This window comes from Dendrobates tinctorius, unplaced genomic scaffold (genome assembly GCF_039654945.1).
Source record: "Dendrobates tinctorius isolate UK_male_01 unplaced genomic scaffold, ASM3965494v1 ptg000022l, whole genome shotgun sequence".
Classification (NCBI taxonomy): Eukaryota; Metazoa; Chordata; class Amphibia; order Anura; family Dendrobatidae; genus Dendrobates; species Dendrobates tinctorius.
Genome location: NW_027361690.1, coordinates 36,214,430 through 36,235,750, shown reverse-complemented (window position 1 = coordinate 36,235,750; position 21,321 = coordinate 36,214,430). Strand labels below are relative to the sequence as shown.

General features: G+C 43.8%; 1 protein-coding gene across 1 annotated transcript in view; it reads right to left on the bottom strand.

Annotated features, from left to right (window-relative positions):
* TUBGCP4 (tubulin gamma complex component 4) overlaps window positions 1-21,321 on the bottom strand; it is a 78,936-nt gene that overhangs the window by 10,479 nt on the left and 47,136 nt on the right. The window contains exons 12-17 of the mRNA XM_073568581.1: window positions 11,160-11,267; window positions 7,865-8,003; window positions 4,808-4,985; window positions 4,530-4,664; window positions 4,335-4,451; window positions 4,120-4,259 (exon numbers count right to left, since the gene is read on the bottom strand). Of these exons, the coding sequence (XP_073424682.1) occupies window positions 4,120-4,259; window positions 4,335-4,451; window positions 4,530-4,664; window positions 4,808-4,985; window positions 7,865-8,003; window positions 11,160-11,267 (817 nt within the window). The remainder of the gene's footprint in view (window positions 1-4,119; window positions 4,260-4,334; window positions 4,452-4,529; window positions 4,665-4,807; window positions 4,986-7,864; window positions 8,004-11,159; window positions 11,268-21,321) is intronic.

Below are 21,321 nucleotides of genomic sequence, written 5' to 3'. Positions count from 1 at the left end.
GAGTCCCTTTGATTTTAGGATCTCCGCCTCAGGATCCAGGCCGATAGCTGTAGCATTTCTGGTCTCTGATGTACTAGGGGTCCTTGAGTTAAAAGGTCCCGTCTCGCTGGTAGTAGTATCGGATCTTCCCGTGCCATCCATTTTAGTAGGGAGAACTAGCTTCTTTTGGGCTTTACTGATGCTCTGCTTTCCTGGATCTTTCTTAAGACCCTTGGTATAAGAGGGAGTGGCGGGAAGGCGTAAGCGAGCTCCATGTTCCATTCCTGAGCCAAAGAGTCTACTTCTGTTGGGTTGTCAGCCGGGTTGAGAGAAAAGAATTTCTTTGCTTTTGAATTTTTCTTTGTGGCGAATAAATCGATCTCTGGTGTCCCCCAGTGTTGGGATAGCTGTCTGAAGACTTCCTCGCTTAGTGACCATTCTGAAGGTTTGACCTTCTCTCTGCTCAGGAAGTCTGCTACCTGATTTCTGGATCCCTTCCGGTGGACTGCCATAATTGATATCTTCTGTTCTGCCCAGTAAAAGATTTTATGTGCTAGGTCCTGTAGGTGACGGTGGCTGGGGACTCCTTGATGTTGAAGGAAGGCAACTGTAGTTGAGTTGTCCGAGATCTTGACCTTCTGACCCCTCAGTTCTTCTTGGCACATCTTTAGTGCCTCCCAGTCCGCTCTGAGTTCTCTGTAATTCGAGGACCGGTTGCTTATTGATGGGCCCCATGTCCCTTGGAGGTATCGACCTTCCATATCAGCCCCCCAACCTCTGAGACTGGCGTCGGTAGTGATGTTTGTACATGGCAACAGTCTCCAGGGTCTTCCTTTTCCGAGGTTGTGTGTGTTCGTCCACCAGGATAGGGACTGCTTTCCTTCCTTGGAGAGTCATGTTTGTGTCCAGTGATGCTTCTCTTCCGTCCCACGTCGCCAAGACTTCTTTTTGCAAGATCCTTGGATGAAATTGGCTCCACTGTACACTGGATATGCATGAAGTCATGAGACCCAGGACTGTCATGGCCTTCCTTATGGAGACGTACTTGCATCTCTGGACCTCTTGTCTGATTGCCTGCTGTTTGTGCAGGGGAAGGAAGGAACATTCTTTTCCCGAGTTTAGTATGACTCCGAGAAACACTTTCTCTCTTTTTGGCTTTAGACTTTACTTCTTCCAGTTTATTACCCATCCTAGGCTCTGTAGGATTGATACGGTGGATGTAAGGTCCTGCTCCATCTGTTGTGGAGAGTCTGCCACTAGCAGCAGGTCAACTAAGTATGGTATGATGAGGGTATTTCTTTCCCTTAGATGGGCCATGATCTCTGCTATAAGTTTTGTGAAGACCCGGGGTGCAGAGGCGAGTCCGAATGGTAAGCAATGGAACTGGTAGTGTTGTATCCTCCCGTGATCTTTTATCGCGAACCTGAGGAATTTCTGGTGCGATATGTGGATGGGCACGTGGTAGTAGGCACTCTTTAAATCTAGGGTGCTCATGATCCAGTCCTTTATTAATGGTATGTCTGCTTTCAGAGATTCCATCTTGAATCTCTTGTAGGTCACCCACCGATTTAGTGGTTTGAGATTTATTATGGTTCGGTATTCTCCTCCTCGTTTTTTTATGGAGAATAATGTTTAGTGACCCTGAAATCTCTGAGCATGGGGAACCAGAGTTATGACCCCTATCTCTATTAGGTCTCCTACGTCCTCTAACAGTCTTTGGTGGGTCACCTGAGACTGGGTTAGGGTTACGCAGTATCTCCAGGGCGGTCGCTCGGTGAACTCTATTTTGTAACCTTCTGCGACCGTATTCCGAATCCACTGGTTTTGGGTAATGTCCTGCCAGTTGTTTTGGAAGTAGCGGAGTCTCCCTCCTATCTTCCTGGTGTCATTCTCTGTTAGGTCTTGCTCTCTGCTCTTGAGGGGAACGTCTCCCTCTTCCCCCTTTTGGGTAGCTCCATCTGCCAGACTTTCCCTTCCCCTTATAGTCCTGCCTGGGATGGGAGCGGGTCTTCCAAAAAAAAAAAAAAGGCATTCTTTTAGGCTTTTCCTCTGGAAAGCCCTTCATCTTGACGGAAGCCTTTTCGAGTAGTTCGTCCAATACGGGCCCGAAGACGTGGAGTCCTGAGAATGGAATTGAGCATAGTTTGTTTTTTGACTGTGTCTCCTGTCCAAGATCTCAGTCACAGCGCTCGTCGCGCTGCGTTAGACAGGACATTATTTCTTGCGGCAAAGCGGACTGATTCCACTGAGGCGTCCGCCATGAAGTCAGTAGCTATTCTCAGGAGAGATTGTGATTTTAGGTCTACTAGCTCATTCACCCATAAGCTCGTTGATCTGGCTACCGAGGTGGCTGCTATGTTAGCCTTCATAACGGCTGCCGATGCTTCCCAGGCTTTCTTGAGGAGGTCCTCTGATCGCTTATCCATCTGATCTTTCAGACCGGATGAATCCTCGAAGGGGATAGCAGTTTTCTTCGACACCCTGGCTACGGGTATGTCGATCTTCGGAACTGTCTCCCACACTTTTGTCTCTTCTGGATCAAAAGGAAGTAGGTACCTGAAGTCCTTTGGGACTATCAGTTTCTTCCCCGATTCTTGCCACTCCTCCAACATCATGGCAGTTATATGTTTATTAACAGGAAACGCTATTTCTGTGGGCTCTTAGCCCTCTGAACATCTTATCTTGGGTTGTTCGTGGTTCTGTAGAATCTTCTACATTCATTGTATTTCTGACCGCCTGTAGGAGTGTGTCAGTGTCTTCCAAGGAAAAAAAGGTATCTCTTCCTTTCTTCTGGACGAGCTGCCGAGGAACATTCGCCGGAGTGCGGATCGGAGTAGTCTGACACCTCTCCTTCCTCTGAACTCTGTTCCAGTTCCCATCTGGGTCTCTTAGGACGCGGGGACTGTGAAGATACAAGCGCTGTGACTGTGGACTGCACCACCTCTTCTCGGATCATAGATTTTATATGGTCCAGGAGAGAGGACTGCTCCTGTTTGAGGAGTCCCGATATGCAGTCCTCACATAGTTTTTTTTTTTTGTATGTCCTGACAGGAACCTGGCTGAGCATAGGGGCATTTATTAGGTTTCTTCATGGTGACCGAGGTGGATTGCTTAGGTGCTTCCATGGCCTGCAAAATATATATAGGAAAGAAGGTCCTGTCTGTCTGTGTATGGAGACCTGTAAGGGACCCTACTAACCCCCTTTTACTCACATGGTCCGGAGCTGGCTCTAGGGATTGGACAGCTGGATGGCTACCACTTTCCATCTTTACCGAGTCTCTGTGCTGTCCGTCAGTGTGTCTTTAAGTAGTCGCCTTACCTGGCTTCAAGACATTTGATTTGTCCTCCTTCCGAGCCCAGCTGCTGCTTATGACGTGGCTGCCCTGCTGCGCCGATCTGTCTGAATCACCGCCTTTCCCGTTGCCCCTCCATGCAAGGGGCGCCGGAATCCTTACGACGCCGGCCTCGGTGGGATCCTTGTTGCCCGGGACCGTGTCACGCTAGGCGCCGCCCCTGGAAGTCTTCACTGGCGCGCCCCTCTGACGCGGTGCGCCGGAAATCCAGGGCATGAGGCCTGGAGCAGCAGCTGCTGCGGCGCAGAGTCTTCTGAGGGGGATGCGGCCAGATGGGGAGCAGCCAGCTCGACCCCACGCTGAGGGACCTCCAGCGATATCAGCGCTGCTGTGGAGGGGATCGGTTCTGCCTCCTCCGCCGAGAACCCTCTGGAGAGGGCACCGCTTCTCCCGGGAGCTCCTGCTCCACCGGGTCCCAACGCTTGCACGCCGACCTAACAGGTACTCCACGCACCTCTGCGTCTGTCCCTGATAGGGACAGGAAAAACACTGAAGGGTGTTAGTGGAGAGGAGCTATTTAACCTCTTCTGTGTTCCTGTCCCTATCAAGGATAAGAAGGACAACCTCCTGGTGGTGCTTTCAGGAGGGACGTCCTGGAAAACAACATTAGCAGAGATTGAGAATCTTTTTCTCTATTTTTGCACATCATGTGCAGATGGATCTTTCCATGCCCCTTGTTAAATTGTGTGCCTGAAGAGACATTTTAAGCGAAACCTGAGGTCACCTCTCATACAGGATATCAGGTCTGGAAGTCAGTTAGTCTTTTCTAAGAGTCATATTTTCTTACCTGCCCAATGTGCCCCCAGCTTGTGTATAATATTTATTATAATCTAATCGCAAAAGCAGCTGTGCCAGGTCAGGATTGATCTGATGGTTGCGGACACTCGAAAGGATCTTGAATAGTAGTGAGGATTGGCAGCTAAAACCCTATAATAAAAAGCAAAGATGTTTTCAGAAGACTGTGCATACGAAGGACTTTATAATAAAATACACATCTCTTACCTTAACTAGGATGTCCAGCTGCCCAGTGCCACGTTCGTCTAAAGGACCCAGGTTTTGGCTGACTAGAGAGCAGAAGCTGTGACATAAATCTAAGATTTCATTTAGACAATGGAAAACCTGCAAAATTCATATTTTCAATAAATTCTGTGAGCAATAAAAGATTTTATTAGCTGTAAAAGTGCATGCTATACCTACCGGCTTTAATAAAATGAAGGACTGGGCCAGGAGATTGCTGAGGAAGTGATCGTGAGCCAGGCGAATGCTCTCAAAATCCCGTGTAGAGTTAATCTGTTCCAAGAGCTGTGAGAACTGGGATTCTAAAACATCTACCTGCATTAACGGGAAACATAATATGTGGAGATTTACCTACCTGCAGCTTATTATGGGCTGCAATGTGACTTCCAAAAGCATTAGTAAAAAAAACACGTCACTACTACACATTAACGTTTTCTATTATTTACCTACTTTCTCACCTGCAAGTAATACTGAAGATTGTCCACCAGAAATGCCATGTGATTCCGAAGTCGCCACTTAATGGCATCAGTCTTATTAGATTCCAAATGTTTCCTCTGCATCTGTAGAGCCCAACAGTGCTGCAGCTCTGACTGCACGTGCCGGACGCTAAGTAAGTACTTGAAGACGACATTGTACCTAGGAAGAAAAGGTCGAAAACCAGAAATCATTGGAAAGTCTCTTCGAAAAGGTCAGAACTTAAAGGAGAATCGGACGTTCATCTGGAAATTTGTAGTCACAGAGGAATTTTTTTTTATATTAGGTAATATATGATGTCAAATTATCTTAGGTCATAGTGTACTATCATGAGAAGTTTACAACACTGTCCTCTATAAGGCCAGGATCACACGTGCTAGAAACTCGGAAGTCTCGCATCTTAATACTCGGCACTGCCGCCGACACTTGGGAGCGGAGCGTGCAGCTGCATGTATTTCTCTCTTGCTTCATTGGGGGACACAGGAAACCATGGGTGTGTGCTGCTGCCACTAGGAGGTTGACACTATGCAAAAAAGTTAGCTCCTCCCCAGCAGTATATACTCACCAACCGGCAGGAGGCTATTCAGTTTTAGCTTAGTGTCAGTAGGAGGTGGACATGGGCTGCTCTCAGCCCCGTATCTACCTTTTAGTTTTTTTTGTTTTTTTCTTTTTTCTCGCTGGTGTGAAATTCATCGGGTGGCTCCGATGGTTTTGTTCACTTCACATCCTTTTTGTCCTTTCTGCAGCTGGATCTGAATTCCGGACTGTCGCTTTCTTCTATTAGTAGACAAGTTTTTGCCTTTTCTATTCCTTCTAAAGGGAATCTGGCTGTTTGCCGACAGCTTAAGATATTCATCAAGGAGTCGCTCACCCCTTTTTCCAACTACTGACCCCCCCTGGGATATTGATCTAGTGCTTAAGGTCCTACAAGAATCTCTATTTGGACCTTTCGTGTTAGTCTCCAGGAAGGTCGTTCACTTGGTCCCTGTCTCCTCAATCAGTCGGGTTCCAGAGCTAGCAGCGTTTCCTGACACTCTCCCTACCTTGGTTTTCACCAGGACAAGAGGGTCCAAGGTCCAATTCCATCCTTTCTTCCTAAACTGGTTTTCCTCTTTTACGGAAATCGTACTTACATCTTTTTTGTTCGTCTCACTCTCTCTGAGAGCGGTCTTGAACAGACTGGACCTTCTGAGAGCCCTCCGTGCTTTTCTGTTCAAGACTGAACCTTTTCGCGGCTCAGATTCTCTGTTCATCATCCCAGAGGGTCTACGAGAAGGTCTCCCTGTGTCCAGGTCTACCTTTGCTCGATGAATTTTATTGATACAGTAAATAGTGTAAAATACTCATAATAAATAAGGCAACATACAGTAAGAGTAAAAAGACCGCTGGATGAAGCCTTTCAAGCGAAACGCATGAGTGGTTGGTTACTGGCTCTCACCTACAGTTATAAATCCCTGTTCTGAGATGAATGTTTAAATCTTGTTGACACCTATATTCCCGCTGATTTGGTCTAGTCATCGTCATATTATTTTATCCCCACTGTGGTTTCAATACTGTTTATTCTACATACTTTTATCACTTATACTATTTAGCTTTATGTTATGATGCGGAGAAGGGTCTTTTACTGCCCATGTGGCTGAAGGAACAATGTAGATAAAAACTTTATAAGCACCTATCTCAGGAATGATGAGATCTATTACAAAATGGGAAAAATGTGTTAATCAGCTCTTCATCCCCAAACTAAGGATATAGCCAGTTTAAAATGTTAAAAGTGATGAAAAGGTCCTCTTTAAATAAATGTGAAGTGGTTGTGATTTTGTTAGCGCAGTTATATAGTTTTTGAATTTACAATGAGCACATCAAGTTTTGTGTAGGAATCATATCGAATTTGGAGTCTCTATCCAGGGGTGGGATTCAAATTTTTAACAACAGGTTCTGTGTGTGTGTAGGAAAACCACACCCATTATTAAGCCACACCCATTTTAAGTCACACCCATTTACACACACCTTTATCCTGTATCATCTTATTTTATCCTATAATACTGTATACTGTGCGGTGATGTCACATCCCATACTATAGGCAGGTAAATGTCCCCAATAGGCAGCACAGGTCCCCAATAGACAGCACAGATCCACAATAGGCAGCAATGTTCCCTATAGGCAGGCACAGGTCCCCAATGGGCAGCATTGTTCCCTATAGGCAGCATTGTTCCCAATAGGCAGGCACAGGTCCCCAACAGGCAGCATTGTTCCCTATAGGCAGGCACAGGTCCCCAATAGGCAGCACAGGTCCCCAATAGGCAGCACAGGTCCCCAATAGGCAGGCACAGGTCCCCAATAGGCAGGCACAGGTCCCCAATAGGCAGGCACAGGTCCCCAATAGGCAGGCACAGGTCCCCAATAGGCAGGCACAGGTCCCCAATAGGCAGCACAGGTCCCCAATAGGCAGCACAGTGACATACTGACCTGGCGTTGGAGTACAGTGCACAGTGACAGGCTGCGACACGTCTGAAGTAACTCAGCTCACATTGGGCAGCGGCGCGCGGTGACTCCTCCAGCTACAGTTACCCGCCAATAGCCGCACTGCACTGCCGCAGGAATCAGTGCGCGGGGGCCGCCGGGGTGTGCTGTGCTCAGTCCCAGTAGTCAGACAGAGCATGTATCAGTGCGCGGTATCCGGCGGGCAGGGCTAGGAAGCAGAGCAAGAGTCCTCCTCTGCTCTGGCTCCTGCAACATCAAAGTACCGGATCGCGGCTCTGGATCTCCCCGGTTCGGGGAACTGGCGCTTTTTTAACAACCGGTTCCACCGAACCGGGGAGAACCGGCTGAATCCCACCCCTGTCTCTATCCCTTTATTGGGTTGGGTTACATTTTATGGCCTCGATTGTATTGGTTTCTGTGGAGACTTCCGTTCGGATGTTTTTGGATTACATTCATAAATCTGTATGCGCTTTTTCTTTTCTCATTAAAAACATTTGAAAATTGCAATTATAAATTTCCAAGCTAAGTAATGTGGAGTTTAACTTCTGGACTAAACTCACTTTTCTAAGATAGCTGGAGTGAAGAGAATGTGCAATGGCCACTGAACTTTATAGGACAGTCCGAGAGCTGCCCAACCAGAAGTAGGAGCCTCCCTTGGAGATGTTTCACGTGACGGACCATCCCTTGGCTGAGTCAAGTCTGTGAATACACAAAAATGGGATAAATGTGATAGTTAAATCGTTAAAAAAGGATGTATTTAATCACCTGTATCTCATAAGACACACCCTCTGAAAAGACTTTTACATCAATATGGTTTATCGTGCTTCTACTGTGCCTGTAGTCAATGTTTTTAAATGGTTCTCTGAAAATAGAAAAAAATAACTAAAAGGAAATATTATAAATAAATTCCTAAATGCTTTTAATTAGCAAGTCAGATCCAATGCTGAAGACTCCAGAGCTGCTAAGTTGAAAAGATGTTGCTCAATGATGCGGTCAATCCTTTCTTTCTCATCTAATACTCACAATTACCAGGATTGCTGAGGTAAGAAAAGGTTGCTCACACTGCTGTCCACCTATATGATCTAAAACTGGAGAAATAAGGGTGCCGAGGCAAGCAGAGTTTGCTCACACTGCAGTCCACCTATATGATCTAATACTGGAGACACCGGAGTGCTGTGGTAAGAAGAGGCTGCTCACATTGCTATCCACCCATCTATATAATCTAATACTGGAGACACCGAGGTGGAGAGGTAAGAAGACGCCGCTCACACTGCTGTCTACCTATCTATCTGTTTTAATACTGGAGACACCAGAGTGCTGAGGTAAGAAGATGCTGCTCACATTGCTATCCACCCATCTATCTGACCCAATACTGGAGACATCGGGGTGCTGAAGTAATAAGATGTTGTTTACATTGCTGTCAACCAATCTATCTGATCTAAAACTGGAGACACGGGGGTACCTGTTATGATTGGTTCACCGAGGAGGAAAGCAAGACCAAGTTAAGCCATAGAAAACCAGAGAGGTTGGTAACTTAGCAGATTGCAGACCCCTAATCCTATCCACACAACTAGCAGTAGCCTTGGAGCGTGCCTACGATGATTCTAGACGCCTCGACACAGCCAGAGAACTAAACAAGCCTAAAGCAAGAAAGGGGAAATCTAAACTGCCCCCGAGCAGACCCCCCAAAGGAATAGATAGCCCCCAAACATATATTGTCGGTGAGACAAGATGAAAACACAAAACGCAGGTAGAAAAATAGGCTGAGCAAACGATCGGGCCCAAACTAACTAGACAGGACAGGAAAGGAAAGACACTGTCTGCAATCATGCAAAAAACTTTGCAAAATATACCCAACACGTCTGATAGAAAAAATACTAAAGTCGCTAGACTTCGCCCACTATATCAGCACTCTGGTATATTCTGAAAACAGAGCGAAGAGACGCCAATCTAATAAGGGATAAAAACAAACTGGCACAAACAGTAACATAAGGATGGAAATTCAGCACAGCCCCAGCCGGGGCTGGCTGACCACACAAAACTGAAATAGACAAAACCAAATCAAATGTGAACAATAGCAAAAGAACACTTAGCTTGAGCATGCAGGGGCTGACCTGGAAACTAAGACCTCAGAAGGCAGGGAAAAAAAAAATCACCAACAGGGATAGAGGGAGTCGGCTGTCTTAAATCCAGTCAGAAACTCCCAATGTCCAGTCGTACTCCTCATTATCAGGTGGCAGGCCTTTGTTAATTAGATCAGCTCCATTACCTCATGTAACCACCAGAGGGAGCCTGGAAAGAGAACTCGCAACCCCTCTGTCAATATAACCATCTCCACTACCTTCACCAGTAACCAGAGGTAGGCCAGAAAGTGAATTCACAACAGGTACCGAGGTAAGAAGAGGTCACTCACACTGCTGTCCACCTATTTGATCTAATACTGGACACACTGAGGTAGGAAGAGGCTGCTCACACTGCTATCCACCTATCTGACCTAATGCTGGAGACAGAGGTGCTGAGGTAAGAAGATGTTTACACTGCTGTCCACCTGTCTATTTGATGTAATACTGAAGAAAACGGGTGATAAGGTAAGAGGAGGCCGCTCATATTGCTGTTAGTGCTATCCACCTATATGGTCTAATACTGGAGACACCGGAGTGCTGAGGTAAGAAGAGTCTGCTCACACCTATCTGATCTAATACTGGAGACACTGGGGTGCTGAGGTAAGAAGATGTTGCCTACATTGCAGTCCATCTATCTGATCGAATACTGGAGACACCAGATTGCTGAGGTAAGAAGAGACTGCTCACATTGCTATCCACCCATCTAGCTGATCTAATACTGCAGACACCGGATTGCTGAGGTAAAAAGAGGCCGCTCAGACTGCTATCCACCTATCTGATTTAATACTGGAGACACGGAAGTACTGAGGTAAGAAGATGCTGCTCACACTGCTGTCCACCTATCTGATCTAATACTGGAAAACTAGGGTGCTGAGGTAAGATGTTTACACTGCTGCACACATCTAAGAAAATACATGGTATGGCAGTTTACAGGTCATGGCAGTGGAGCTACTGAAAATGCTCACAGGCACAGTCCTAAAATTCTAGGAAAGATTTCTGTCAGTAAAACAAGGTGGAAGTCATTAATTCTTCAAAGATTTTTGCCCTAGATAAAAAGTTTGTGATTTGCTAATTAAAATTATTTAGGAATCTATCATGACATTTCCTTTAGTTTTTTTTTCTATTACCGGAGAACACATTTGAAGGGGATATTCGGTACCTTTTTATTATATATAAAGTGCCTAAGCACTAACAGGTTGATAGTTAATAACTACATTACTGTTATGCTCGGCGGTGTTCTTCACTGGTACAAAGTGGTCACTGAGAGCTCCTGGTGGCGATTCAGCTACTTCTGCTGAAGTCACCCCAACAGAGCGGCAGCTTCTTTTCTGCTGTACTCAGTTGACACGACAAGATTGCCAATGTCATGTAGATTGGCAGCTGGCTCCCCAAACAGCATGACGCTGGCAGTCACGCCCCTTCGACAGAGTAGCCCAGAAGAAAAACATCTGCTCTGTTGATAGGGAGTAGCTGAATCGCCGGCAGGAGCAGTCAATGACCATTCTGTTCCAGCACTGGATACAAGAAGCAGATAGTTGCCTCTGTTAAAAAGTACCTGCCTTTTTTTTCTACAATGTGTCAAAAAAACTAAGACCCGGACCACCCCTTTAATAGGAATACAATCCTTTTAGACAGTTTTAACCAACAATGATAAATAACCATTGGTTATTAAAAAAAATATATATTAAACAATTAAAGCCAGGGAAAAAAAAAAAGATAGTGAGTAGCGTACCTTTCTGCTCCTTCCCATGGTAGTCAATGGTTAAATTGAGCAGAGGAAGAAGGTTGTCATCATCAAGTAAGACCTTATGTGCAGAGAGCTGGAAAGCTACATTGACATCTGAAGAACAAAAAGGCTAGTGTAAATGAGAGTGTGTGTATATAATATATATATTACACTGTACAGTGTATTAAATACACTCATACATGAAATGACATGAAATAATTCCAAGGTATACAAAGAAAGAATGCAAAGTTATGTTTTATTATGGGATTCATTGCCTTAAAAGCAATAACACAAGTAGGCTGGTGTTTATTTGTACTCCGCAACATTAACATTACAAGAAGAAAAAGTTATGGAAATCACAGGATTGATAGCTGTATTAATGATATGCAAATAATGAATAAATGGAAACCAAATTTTCAAGACATCTGAAATTATTCAGTATCGATTTTGAGAACCACATGAAGAATTACACGCACTTACATGCCTCAGCCACTATCAACAATGCTTGTCTGAGGAATGAATTGCCACGCTGAATGCACTTGGACAGCAAATCATCACGATTCGCTGCTGGCAGCTCCCAATGCAATTGCTAATAACTGACATTACAGATGTGCTTCATAGGAGACAAGTCCGGAGATGCAGCACGGCATGGTAGCACATTAATGGCCACAGAGGCTACTCACAGTAGCATGAACAATATGCTTCAGGGACACATTGTAGAAATGGCCTTATGACTAGTTCTATGACCAAATCAATGTAATGCTCACCTGTTCGTGTACCTGGAATTAACAATAGAGGGGTCCAGTTACCGTACATTATGTCACCACACTTCATAATCCTAAGAGCAGGACCTCATGAAGGCCTCTTCATGGCATTGCCCTTGTGGTCACCTGACAAAATCGCCAGATACTATTGCATCAAAGACAAAATCCTGAAAAGGATAGTCCTTCGTTCCAGCCTCCTTTGCAGTCTTACTATGCACCTTGATAGCATTTGACAGTGGTGGAGTGAGGAACACCTTCACAAGAGAACGTGACATTGGTCCTACTTTTGGAATTATGGTGTGGGGTGGCATAATGCACAGTAGGCAGATCCCTGCTGTGTTAATTCCAAGTACAATAACAACCCAGTGTGGCAGAACATTCCTCAGACAACCATTCTTAGCCTCGTTGAGAACATGCCAAGGCATGTGTGTATTTCTGCATGTGGCGCTCATACTTCATACTAAATAAAACAAGATGTTTTGAAAATGTTGTCTGTTTTTTCATCATTTGCATATCATTAACATATCATTGGTCCTATGATTTCCATAATGCAAAGATTTTCCTTCTTGGAGTTGCAATTTCAATGTTGAGGCGTGCATCTACACCTCAACACTCACCAAGAAGGAAAAATCATGGAATTATGATAATTCCAGGATCAATAGACATGTTATGTTAATGATATATTATATTACATATACACACATACAAAAGCAATATCAGTCAAAATTGTGGATGCACCAGTCTATGCAAGGGTTTTCCTTGTTATTATTGGAGTGTACGTATTGCAGATTCAGACTGAAGACTGTATCCCTTTTACTCTGATGACAGCTTACACACCCTTAACATTCTCACAAGCAGCTACAGCATGTAGCCACCTGGAATGGTTTCAAACTAAAGTATGCCTCCTTGAGCTCTTTTGTGAAATCACTGACCTTCAGTACCGGTTTGTGACCATCAGGTGGGTTTTGCAGAAGCAGGGTTAGAACAGTTGTGGAATATGGGCTCAGCACTGTATGGAACGGTGTACCAAGCCAGAATGTGGCTAGAACCACTTAAGTAAAGAGAAATGACAATCCATCATTACTTTAAGACATGAAGGTCAGTTAATCTGGAAAATTGCGAGAACCTTGAAGGTATCACAAAGTGCTCTCAATCGCAATGAAGAAACGGTCTATCATGGGGACCACCGCAGGAAAGAAGACCAAGAATTACCTCTGCTGCAAAGGATAAGTTCATCAGCGTGACAAGTCTCAGAAACCGCAAATTCACAGGATCTCAGATAACATCTCTCATAAATGATGCACAGACATATTGTAGCTGCCACACTGTGATACCTATGTGATATGTATGGTGTGTGCATGAAGAAGATAGGTGTCCAGATTAGGTGATCACGGGTCTTATTATTCCTTTTTGCATTTAATTCAGCACAGTTTAAGATGGCTGAAGTGGTTGACCGCTACATGACCTGATAAAAGCATGGGGGTTTCGGTGAAAAAAAAACAATTATACAGCGCCTGCGTGACATGAGCTGATTACAAGCTCAAGAATTAACCACGCAGGCGCCAAGCAGATAGCTGAAAGGGTTGACCGCTACATGACCTGATAAGAGTATGAAGGTTTCGGTGGGAGACAACTATACAGTGCCTGTATGACATGAGCTGATTACGAACTCAAGAATTAATCATGCAGGCGTCAAACGTAAACATGTTATATGAGTATTACTTACAAAAAGTGTACTGCGCATGACTGAACTGATATCTGATCGTAAACAGCATATAACAAAGGGGGTTCTCACTGGTGAGCAGGGACATTCCAGGAGATTTTATGGACGCATAACTTCTGTGATGTGCTGCTGGATATTTCCTCCTCACCAGTCGAGTCCCCCGATGGAGGAGTAATGCTGCAATATCTGGTAATATATATTGATGCTTACTTTCTCTATGTTATAGATGATGATGATGATGTGATGTTAGACTAGTGCTGTTATAATTTATGTGCCTATAATACATATATATTGGACTATTATATTAATAAACTATAAATTGTTTTACCGATATAAAGACCTAGTAGTCTTCTTGCCTAATTAGGATATTAGTACCCTCTTAAGGTGAAAACTCGGTAAGGCTGGTTTCACATTTGCGTTTTTTTCGCGGTAATTTAGCGCTAAATAGCGCATGCGTTTTTTTTTCCTATACTTTGCATGGGATGCGCTTATGTGCGCATACACATGCGTTTGTACGCGTTTTACCGCGCATGCGTTTTTTTGCGGTATGCGCTCGGGCGCACAAAATGCAACTTGTTGCATTTTTTGTGCGTCCGTTTTGCCTCAAAAAAACGCATGCGCGCGCAATGCGTTTTTTTACAGCAAGACACCCATTATAAGTCTATGGTGAGCATATGTGCGCATTGGCATGCTTATGTATGCGTTTTTTTGCACATGCGTTTTTTTTTTTACCATTAGTTTAGACAATGAAATTTAGGGGTTTGGGTAAAGTTAGGGTTAGTTAAGGGGTTTAGGGTTAGGGTTAAGTATGGTTTGGTTAAGGGTTAGGGTCAGGGTTAGGGTTAAGGTTAAGTATGGTTTGGTTAAGGGTTAGGGTCAGGGTTAGGGTTAGGGTTAAGGTTAAGTATGGTTTGGTTAAGGTTAAGTATGGTTTGGTTAAGGGTTAGGGTTAAGTATGGTTTGGTTAAGGGTTAGGGTCAGGGTTAGGGTTAAGGTTAAGTATGGTTTGGTTAAGGGTTAGGGTCAGGGTTAGGGTTAGGGTTAAGGTTAAGTATGGTTTGGTTAAGGGTTAGGGTTAGGGTTAGTAAAGTCATGGTTTGGGTTAGTGTGAGTGGCCACCTAATGTTGGAAAAAAACACAAACGCGGTAAAAACGCACTAAAAACGCATACAAACGCTTAAAAACGCTGCGTTTTTTTCATGCATGCTCATAAAAATGCTTGAAAAAAACGCAGCAGTTGTATGCTTTTGTATGCGTTTTTCAATGCGTTTTTTTGCGGGAAAAACGCGCTGCAAAAAAAAGCAAGTGTGAAAGAGGCCTAAGACATAAATTGGCGTAGTCGGCAGGATTTTTTTTTTTTTCTCTCTAAAATGTTTAAGAAACGAAAGGAAAAGCTGGAGGATGTTGTGGATGTGCCCGGTTGGACTGAGGCACCGTATAATATATTGGCACATGAATTGAGCAGTTCTGGACTAGCGGAACAGTGGTCTAGTAAGCTTAAAAGTAGTGAACCCACTGATGTTGTTAATGTACTCAGGGGTGTCCCCGCCAAGGCGGGTGATGTAGTGTCGCTTGGGCGACGAACCTGGATTCTGCTCAGTGCATATCGCGCGATGCATGAGCGGAATATACAGATGCAGAAGAAATGTTCCCAGTTGGAACAAAAAGTTATAGAGTTAGGAGGGCAGAAAGTGGTGCTGGATTGCAATACCCGTCTGCTCAAAGATAAGTTGGAACATTATCAGAGTGTGGCAGAGAAAGCTGCTATCAAAGTTGCTCAAAATAAATATTGCAAGAGAAAAGGAAAAATCAATAAAGAAAAAGTATGTAAAAGTATAGCCACTGCATCTGTAAATTGGGACCCAGATAAGTGGGACGGAGATGTATGGGATACCTCCTCATCAGATGATTGGAAGGATCCACCCGATCCCGTTCTAGATCCCCCAAAAGGATCTAAGGTAAAAGCCAACCCAATTCAGAGATGGATGGAACGGACAGAAAATGAAATTATTCGAGAGCAGGTCCGTGATGCAGGTGGCCAGCTCCAAGTAGATGAGAACGGGCAGCCTATTATGGTGGAACGGACAGTTCCCCATACCCGTACTAGAGTTTCTGTGGAAGATTATACCCAAAATGAAATAGACAGCATTTTAACGCAATTTAAACAGCGGTTGGGAGAATCAGAACTCTCCTGGTTGGTCAGGATGCATGATTATGGAGGAATAGGAATAAATGTAGATCCACAGGATATTTCTAAATTTGTCACATTGTCCCGGGATCCAGTGATCCAAAGATATTTCAAGAATTATTTTAGAGAAAATGCACAAGATAATATGCAGAATTTAGTGATCATTTTGGCCCGAGCAATTATGGATAAATATCCTACTGAAGCTGATATCCCAGCTAATGATAAACCATGGTATACTTTGCGAGATGGAATTGACAGACTGAAGGAGGAAGCGATGCGAAGTGTAGTGGCTGTACTCAATATAGATGATGATTACTTGGAATTTCCAATGACTGCTAGTATGAGAAGTAGGTTAGTGAAAACTGCTCCTCCCGCTTACAAAGCCATTATATTGACGTTAACTGTGGCTATGACAGGGAACCCAGTGAGCCAAGTAATTACACGTATGAGAGAATTGCAGGATATGGGTGATTGGAAGGCGACGGATCGTTTAGCCTCCTCTCAGAATTCCTCTCAAAAACATCCAGATAACAGTAAACCATATAACCCTGAATGGAAAAAAGATGGAAATACTACAAATCAAACGGATAGAGTGTCCAGGAGAGAGATGTTTCAGGCACTCTTAAAGGCTGGAGTGAGCAAAGAATCTATAGATGGAAAACAGACAGGTGAATTATGGAGGTTGTATAAACAAAAAGGTGCTGTCGGCAAAGAAAGTTGATGCTGAAAAAGGCACTACTAGAATAGGTAAAGCTGAAGATCAGGGTAAGACCCCCACAGCACCTGAGAAAGTGGCTTGGGAGGACTTTAAAAATGTTTATCCGTGGGAAGAATTAGCTGCAGCAGTAGCCACTCGAGTGAGTGATGGATGGGGTAGGAATGCCTATGAGGCAGCTACCGGGAAGAATGTGGACTCAGACGAAGAGATCCCATAGGTAGCCAGTCAAGCCCCCGTATGGATAAAAGCTGATCAGCGTCCATACGTAAATTTAAGTATCCATTGGAAAGGGGGCAATGTGCAGAGGGTCCCTGCTTTGATTGATACTGGGGCGGAGGCTACCCTAATATATGGCAATCCCATGAAATTCAAAGGTCCAAAAATTAAAATTGCCGGACTAGGGGGACAGGTAATCACCGGAGTACAAACACGAGTTGCTTTGAAAATAGGAAACCTACCGATAAGAAATTACCGTGTTTTAGTAGTACCCATTCCGGAATATATATTGGGAATTGATGTTTTAAAAGGAATGACTTTAAATTTATCGGCTGGAAAATTCTCCTTTGGAGTAAAAAGGGCATAAATACAAATGAGACCTGTAACGGTAGGAAAAGTAAAAATGCCCCCTGTACATATCCCTCCTGCTACCAAAATGGTGGCAATGAAACAGTATCGAATACCAGGGGGACACAAAGAGATTACTGAAACAATTAAAAATCTGGTGGACGCAGGAGTCATGCGTACCACTACTACTGCATGGAATAATCCAGTCTGGCCAGTTAAAAAGAGTGATGGCTCCTGGCGTATGACAGTGGATTACAGGGAATTGAACAAATGTACCCCTCCATTAACAGCTGCAGTGCCAGATACTATCACTATAATAGAAAATATACAGAGTCATAATGGAACTTGGTATGCAGTGATTGGTTTGGCTAATGCCTTCTTTACAATTCCAATAGAGGAAAAGGCGCAGGATCAATTTGCTTTTACCTGGTTAGGTCGACAGTATACCATGACCAGATTGCCTCAAGGATGGCTTCATAGCCCTACTATTTGTCACCGGACGGTGGCAGAACATCTAGATCAGTTCTCCTTGCCCTCAGATATGCAAATTTCACATTATATTGATGATATGATACAAGGAAATGAGGAGCAGGCAGTGAAATCACAATTGGAAAAACTTTTGGTGCATGTGAGGAGCAAAGGATGGGAAATAAATGAAGCAAAGGTCCAAGGACCGGCTCAAGTTGTAAAATTTCTTGGAATCCAATGGAATAAAGGACATAGGGAAATTTTACCAAAAGCTAAACAGAAGATTATTAATTTCCCTACTCCCAAGTCTAAGCAAGAGACTCAATCTTATATTGGGCTATTTGGATTTTGGAGACAGCATATACCTCATTTAGGACAGATGCTGTCCCCTTTGTATAAAGTTACGAGGAAGAAATATGAATTTCATTGGGGGGGGGGGAAGAACAACAAACAGCCTTTGAAATGGTAAAAGAGGCCATACAGCAAGCTGTAGATTTATGGCCAATGACAGCGGGGAGTGTAGAATTGCATGTATCAGTACAAAATATGTATGCAAATTGGTCATTATGGCAAAAACAAGGGGGAAAAAAAGAGTCCCCTTAGGATTTTGGAATCGAAAACTCCCTGATGCTGGAGAAAAGTATACTCCATTTGAACAACAATTGCTAGCTTGTTATTGGGCATTGGTAGAAACAGAACAGCTAACTTTAGGACACGAAGTCTTATTAAGACCAGCAATACCTATAATGCAATGGGTATTGTCTAACCCTAAAACCAATAGGGTAGGACATGCACAGGAACAAAGTATCATAAAATGGAAATGGTACATTTCTGAAAGAGCAAAGAAAGGAAAAGGCGGGATCGCCTCCCTCCATGAGAAAATAGCTGAAATAGGGGAAGAAATCAAATCCCCTGTGAAACCAACTGTCCTGGAAGAGTCCCCTGTAAAATGGGGAACATCTTATGAAGATTTAACAGAACAACAACAGCAACATGCTTGGTTCACTGATGGGTCAGCTCGATATGTCAATGGAAAGCGACAATGGAAGAGTGTGGCTTATAACCCGAAACTGGAAAAACATTTGGTTATGGAAGGTCACGGTAAAAGTAGCCAATATGCAGAATTATATGCTATCTTTCTGGCATTGAGTTTTGAACAAGGGAAATAGTGTCACCTTTTCACAGACTCATGGTCTGTGGCTAATGGTCTTGCAACTTGGATGATGGGATGGAAGAAATATGGTTGGCTAATCCATGGTAAGGAGGTGTGGGAATTTATAGAAGAAATGGTTCAAGTCACCCCTACTACTGTTTTTCATGTTGATGCACATATGCCTGCTGACTCACTTGACCGTTTGTTCAATTCTGAAGCAGATAAAGCCGCCGCCATTAGACAGACTTCTGAAGTTGATCAAGAAAAAGAAAAATGGCTGCAAGGTACAGCCGTTTGGGCGCACAACAAGAGTGGACACCTTGGAGAAAGAGCCACTTACAGGTGGGCCCAAGAAAGAGGTGTTCCACTAACTATGGACATAATAAAACAAGTCATTGCACAGTGTCCAGTATGCCAGCATTCACAAAAAAGGGAAGTTCCACACACAGTAATGGGACACATAGCTCGAGGACAATTACCAGCTCAAATTTGGCAGATGGATTTCATTGGTCCACTCACTGAGAGTAGGGGATGTAAATATGTCTGCACAGCAGTAGATACCTACTCAGGACTTATGATAGGATTCCCTTTGCAAAGCAGCCACACAATGGAGCACATTATGTACATTAGAGATTATCACACAATACTATGGTGTTCCACTGCAGATACAGACTGACAATGGGTCACACTTCACTGGTCAACAGATAAAGGATTATGCTAATGAGCATAATGTCCAATGGGTATATCATATGCCCTACTATCCCCAAGCTGCAGGGTTGGTGGAAAGGATGAATGGACTCTTGAAGTCCACTCTGAAAAAGATACACAAAAAGGAAGGAGAATATGGCCAGTGGAGAGACAAATTTGAGTGAGGCTTTACAAATTATCAACAATAGGCCTATAACTGATTCCATGACACCATTGATGAGAATGCTGACACCCAATCTTACCATACACGAAACTCATATTGTACATACAATCACTTGGTGGAAGATGAATCAAGAGGCTAAAATTCCTGAAAGAGCAACTCCCCTGTCTGCGGGATTGGATCTCAGCGCAATAGAGGTGACTATTGTGCCGCCAGGTAAGACTGTTCCTATACCGAAGGGATTGGGGTGTCAGATGCCAAAAGGACACTATGGCCAGTTGGCAACCCGCTCTAGCTTTGCTGTGAAAGGGGCAGTAGTGGTGGGAGGAGCAATTGATGCTGATTATCAAGGGGAAATTGAAGTAATCATGCTTAATGTAGGACAGGAGCCGTTGGTCATCCCTAAAGGACAGAAAATGGCTCAAATGTTAGTAATCCCTGTCAATTTGGGTCACGCAATAGAAGGACAGGCTCCTTTGGAATTATCCCTAAGGGGAGACAAAGGATTTGGATCATCAGATGTGACCAATGTAGGAGCCAAAATTTGGGTACAGAGTCCTCAGGGACCGCTCTCAGCAGCTGAAGTAATAGCTGTAGGCAAAGATCGCCAAGGTTGAAGGATGGACACCTGGAACGCAACTTACCACAGAACAAGTGTGGCCTCATCCTAAACCAGGGGACTGGAATGCGTACAATAGAACATTACCCAAAGAAATACCCAAAGAAAGCTGTGGCACGTGGGGAGTAAATTATAACTTCTCACAACCAGTCTTCCGAGTAAACTTAACTTTGAATTAAACAGATCAGAGTTGGATGTATGGACCACCATTGGAAGATCCGAATCAACGAGAGGCGGCGTACTATTATTGGCCTGATACTATCGTGACTAACGGAACAGGACAAGTGATTATTGAATCGGAAGAGGAAATAATTTGTTGGGAAGAAAAAATAGAGAAAGATATTGGTTATGGGAGGCTTAATGTTTCTATCTGGATAAATTATACAGACAAAGGGGAGAATAAGACAATTTTTATATTTCCTTTAAACCACACTATGATAATAATAATTTGTGCTAATGCTACGGATAGAAAGGTGGAATTCCTGGTGGGGAAGACATTGCCACGGTGTGATAATGTCATGGGTGAGTATAATGGTTCTGGACTATGTTGTGGGACTCCAAATTTGCGGGCTTCGGCTTGGAGTAGATGGTTGAGGGTATATCAAAGCACCGTCTTTAAAAGCGATTCGGAACATATGAAGAAGATCCCCTCATCTTGTTTAACGACTGGAATCCAATCACAAAAAACTGTAGTGACTGCTATAGTAACTTTTCCGCCTAACATTCTTTGTCCTATTAGACAAAGAAGAGCGTGGTATGACACACACTATTAGGAGGGGTGGGAGTGGTTACTGGAACTTTGAATTCCTTTGATATAGAAACATTAGCTAAATCATATGAGTAATGCAGGTAGAGATATACAAGATGTTTTAACTGTACAGGGGAAGTGGATGCCTACAATATGGTACCCTTGGAAACAGGCCCTACAAAGAGATACATTTTTGTTAAAAATGCAAAATGCTACGAATTCTTTTGCTTTGAAAAAAGGATCAAATATTAGTGCCGTTTTTAATTGGACCATGTGTACCATGCAAGCCATTTATCAAATGCAACAAAAGGCAACAATGCAGACCTGGCTTATGACAGGAAATGAGTGGGTATGG